This window comes from Opisthorchis viverrini (assembly GCF_000715545.1).
Source record: "Opisthorchis viverrini unplaced genomic scaffold opera_v5_14, whole genome shotgun sequence".
NCBI classification, from domain to species: Eukaryota; Metazoa; Platyhelminthes; class Trematoda; order Opisthorchiida; family Opisthorchiidae; genus Opisthorchis; species Opisthorchis viverrini.
In genome coordinates this window covers 936,650-941,330 of record NW_008751670.1, presented here as the reverse complement: position 1 = coordinate 941,330, position 4,681 = coordinate 936,650, and the positions used below count along the sequence as shown (strand labels likewise).

At 47.3% G+C, this 4,681-nt stretch overlaps 1 protein-coding gene across 1 annotated transcript in view; it reads right to left on the bottom strand.

Moving 5' to 3' along the window:
- T265_01304 (hypothetical protein) overlaps positions 1 to 4,681 on the bottom strand; it is a gene marked incomplete at both ends in the record, with an annotated part of 25,121 nt that overhangs the window by 17,100 nt on the left and 3,340 nt on the right. The window contains one exon of the mRNA XM_009165310.1: positions 2,167 to 2,377. Coding sequence (XP_009163574.1) covers positions 2,167 to 2,377 — 211 coding nt within the window. The remainder of the gene's footprint in view (positions 1 to 2,166; positions 2,378 to 4,681) is intronic.

The following is a 4,681-nucleotide window of genomic DNA, read 5'->3' as shown; positions in this document are numbered from 1 at the left end:
GGCAGCGGTGTTTGGCGGGAAATGCAAATGCATTACCGTTTCTACGGAACAAGTCGCCACATGTTCCAACCCCCAACCTGGAGGGCCAGGAGACTGTGTTCGTCAGACCTCTAACCATTGACCAACCTGGTATGAGAGACTCTGTGAGTGTCGCGGGACACTCTCCAGTATAGCTCAATGGATCGCTGAGGTGCGCAAACCGTCACACCACGGTAAGGTCCAGTCTCTTCGTGACAGGTTTGGCATGCACACCACACTAGCGAAGTGTAGGGTGCTACTGCAAGACTGGGTGGGCTCGAACCCTAGCCTCATGCTTGCGGATGAACCGACTGAGGTAATAGAAAGTCTGTCTGCCTGGGCAGCTGCATCAGTCCCGGTAGTCTCGCAAAAGACAGTTCCATCCGGATTGGGAGGACCAGAGCAACTTTCTTGAAACTGCGTCATCTGTAGCGTAGGTGTGACATCAGCTTATCCGTCAAGGGTAAAGTTTATAACGCTGTGGTGCGCTACATACATATGGTGTGATCCATACGGATCACAAACCCGGCCGCTGTGCGCTGAGGACGTCAAAAGACTCAGTGTTTGAGCACCGATGTCTTTGGAGTATTGCCCGAGGTTGGTGGGAACACCGGATCAGCAATCCTTAAGTACGTCGAATGGTATTCGGAAGAAATAACTCACTCTCGATAGACGAATTGATCTTACTGTATAGGTGGTACTGGCTTGGCCACGTGCTGCGTATGCCAGTCGAGCGACTTCCTCTAAGGGCTCTTTTCGTGCAGTCACGTGAAGGGTGAAAGAGAGCCAGAGGCAGTCAAACGATGACTTGGCAGCGAAGTACAAAAGCCATTACCGGCAAACTCAGCTGCGCTTGTCATTGCCGTCTTCATGGATAGGGACCCCGAGACGGGTCACATCAATGGTTAGAGACATTGTCAGACATGGCTCTGTCGCGCCCTCAATCGCGCTCATGCATCCAAGCCATTGCCTTCAATGCATAGCTCCCTTCCCAATCCCCCCACCTGACAGCCCACTGACAGTCCTGGATTTATGCACCAATTTAACATCTCCCGCCTGCAATGCGCAGCTACCTACCCCACCTACCCAAATCATCGGTGAACGAAACTGCGGCAGCTACAACCATTGTACGACGAGTACGCGATTACAACTGACAATGATGACAATGATGGAAGGAGAACTATATTCATGGAGGACTTAACGGCATGTTGGGACACACTGACAGACGAGGTCACGGTATCCGTTCTGAGTACTGTGGAAAGGATATAAGGTTTGGTAGCATGAATCAAAGTACCGACGAGCTTGATTGAATGTAACCACTGAAAGGACACTTAGGGAGACATCGTATTCCGTACGTGATCAACTTGCTGATAACTATGAAATAAGTATTGGAACTCCCAAGCATAAAAAAAGGCGGTGAGGAAGGGTGGAAGAATGTCATGGACCCCGCGTGTTCAAGAACGTATGGATTACTTGCTGCGCTTATCCGACCTCTCATAGGGTATGGAGCAGCGGCGTAATTCGCAGAAAAGGCGAACAATATCAAAGCGGGACGATTTCGAAGCTTCAACGCAGAAGTCTGGCCCATAGGTCCACAACTTGCTTGTCCTCGACTACCGTCTTACTCCTATGGATATGGTCACGCTGTATCAGGCACTACGGAAATGCGGAATACCGGTAATGATAAGTTTTCAGAGTGGCAACAATTGTCACCGAAGGGGATAAGCAAAAGGAATATCAGACCGGGCTACGGATGACGGTAACAAAGCTCTGACTGGCGCAATTTTGCTGCAGCTGTTTGAGTGATTTTCGCAAGACCGCCCTCAGGATCACACGTGCAAGTTGGAAACTGAAGGGTAGAGCCTAGACATCAGCCCACTAACAATTACTGGTCGGGCAGTTACGTGGCGCAGGGTAGAAATTTACCTGAGTTTTGTATTCTAAATTATATGCGTCCAACATATGACAAGCATGTACATCCCTAAAGATTTACCATACGTCATTGTTAGTTCAGTCTGTACCCGCCTTGGGGTTGCATAGAATGTGGAGCTCATAAAACATCCGGAGGATGATTTTCACCAAGCTGTCAATATCAGGGACGTGTACTGCATCATAAATAAAGCATGAAAAAATAGGAAGTTCACTAACCAAAAACTCGTCCAGGAGTGCCCGAAACTACGTGCTGACCATAGTCAAGCTTTCTGATATCTTCGCCAACGTTGGTTCCACCGTAGCAAGCGTGACAGTGAACATTCATGTAGTCGCCAAGAGCAAGGATGACCTTCTGGATTTGAGAAGCTAACTCGCGTGTCGGTGATAGGACAAGTGCTTGGGTTTCACGCAGTTGAGTATCCAACATCTGCAATATTGCCATTCCAAGGGTTGCCGTTTTCCCAGTCCCAGATTGAGCTCTTTAAAAAAAAACTAACGATATGAATTAGGAAACTAACTGTGCGATCACGTCGCGACCCTTTACAATTTGTTTGATAGCGCGTTGCTGAATGGCAGAAGGCCTCTCAAAGCCATATGCATAAATTCCTCGGAGCAGATCATCTCTTAAGCCCATCGCTTCAAAACTTGGGATAACGTCCACATCTTCAGATGTTTCGAATTCGACATTTTTGAGCTGATCATCGAGGTCCTGTCTGACGGATCTGGAAGCGACGGTTTCCATGATACTAAAATGAAATTAGCAGTTATCGGTTGTGAACATTCAAAAGGAACAAAAAACGAGGTATGGATCAACTATTTATTCTATTTCGGCATTGTACAGTAAACTAGTACTCCCAAGGATCCGAGCCTTCAGGAACTGCACGGCCACCGTAGAGTGCACTCTTATTTTTCAGCTTCGTATTTGTATAAGGGAACGCATATTGGATAATCTGGATGCCGGCAAGGGCTATGGCTCCTCCCAAAACAAATGACGCAACCCGGCCTTTCCAGTTGTGCAAAGCCCACTCAGGAAGACCCATTAGCTTTTATGGCCTACAAACGTGATTAATAAATTTTGGTTAAATACTTTTTCGCGTTGTGTCCTACTGTAATCCTTGTAAATAATATAGGCAACGAATGTAGGGGCAAGAAAAGTGTAGAAGTTCCGCCGGATAGCTCGGAAAGCACCACGCAAAACCATAAAGAACAGAAACTCGCCCCCGCAACGAACCCAAGGAGGATTGCAGTCGTTGATTGGTGAATAGCTTCGGTAGGTTTATTTGATCTATACAAGATTACCGACCCTTATCCGGTGTATGCAGTTTTCTCCATAACCAACGCGTGTAGCAGCAGCATTTCTCGGAATATAACTCGAGCCGAAGTGGTCCATAACCCACTGTTCATCTACTCTGGTTTGTTTTAATTTATATTTATTCGTGATTTTGGTAAATTTCAATTTTAAATGCGAACTGGAGTAATCCAGGGGATTGTTGGTGTGACCTGAGGGCGGTTTGTTTTTATACACTAGAGTAGGATGGCGCCTGTCGTCGGGCCTTAGACGCAAACCCAAAATTTCTCTTAAACCGTAGGTTGTAGCAAAACGTTTCAACATAAGGTTTGAGTACTTGATGGTATATATTCCGGCCAATAAAATCTGCACATACGGGTGCAGCTTTATTATAAGCTGCTTAAACGAACTCAGAGTCCACTGTGGACGTGGAATTTGTATTTTAACGGCTGTCGACATCTTTGCGCGAAATTTCTCTGCAACCGTGGTTTTTCACGGTTTCACGGATTGATACACAGGATCGAGGCTTATGCCAAAGTTCCCCGGGTCGGTTTTGTTCTTGTCGGTCAGTGGCTGTCGTTCACCTGAAAGGCACAAGTGAAAAAAGGGTGTAGCACTGCTCTTTATGTTCTCAGCGCGGGGCAGTATGCTCGCCAGCGCGAGGATTCGCATAAATAAATGTCTAATAGTGCTTTAAATTGGGTTCGAGAAGGAGCATGTACAACCGTCGGAGGAAGGTCATTCCACGCAGCTACTACACGAAATGAAAAAAAGTTTTGTCTAACGGATGTGTGTGCCCTGAGCTTGAAGATTTTCATACTATGTTCCCGCCGGGTGTTTGCTGGGTCAACGGCAAAAAACCTGTTTGCCAAGCTTTGTTCAAACAAGGCGTAGGTAAGAATTAGGTCCCCTCGGAGGCGACGGTACTCCAGGGGAAAGAGATCAAGCATCGCGAGACGCATTTCGTAGTCCACGGACTTGAGGCCGGCAACAATTCTCGTGGCGGCCCGCTGGACACGCTCAACGAGGGTAACGTCTTTCGTACGTCCTGAGTAGACAACTTCGTTGGCGTACTCCAGGAGCGGTCTGACGTAGGCACCATAGAGTATTTGGAAGTCCATGCGAATAATACGGGAGAAGGTACGTCGGATCATACGTGTAGTGGGGTAAAAATGTAATACGGGCAAGTGGTAGCAGGAGACGCAGAATTACAGTGTGCAGTGAGGCTTATGCGACTCACTAGTGTTGCAGATGAAGCAGGTTCGAGTATAAAAGTTACTTGGGAAACGAGTTCACGCATACTGAGCAATAATTGACTGATTTGGTGATGAGTACGATTAAAAGCACCGAGCTCTTTACATCTGGCAGAAGGTTCGGCAGATTGCAATCAACGCCTTCCGGTGGTGGCCGGGGACAAATGAAGGTTGATTGTGGTTGTCGGTA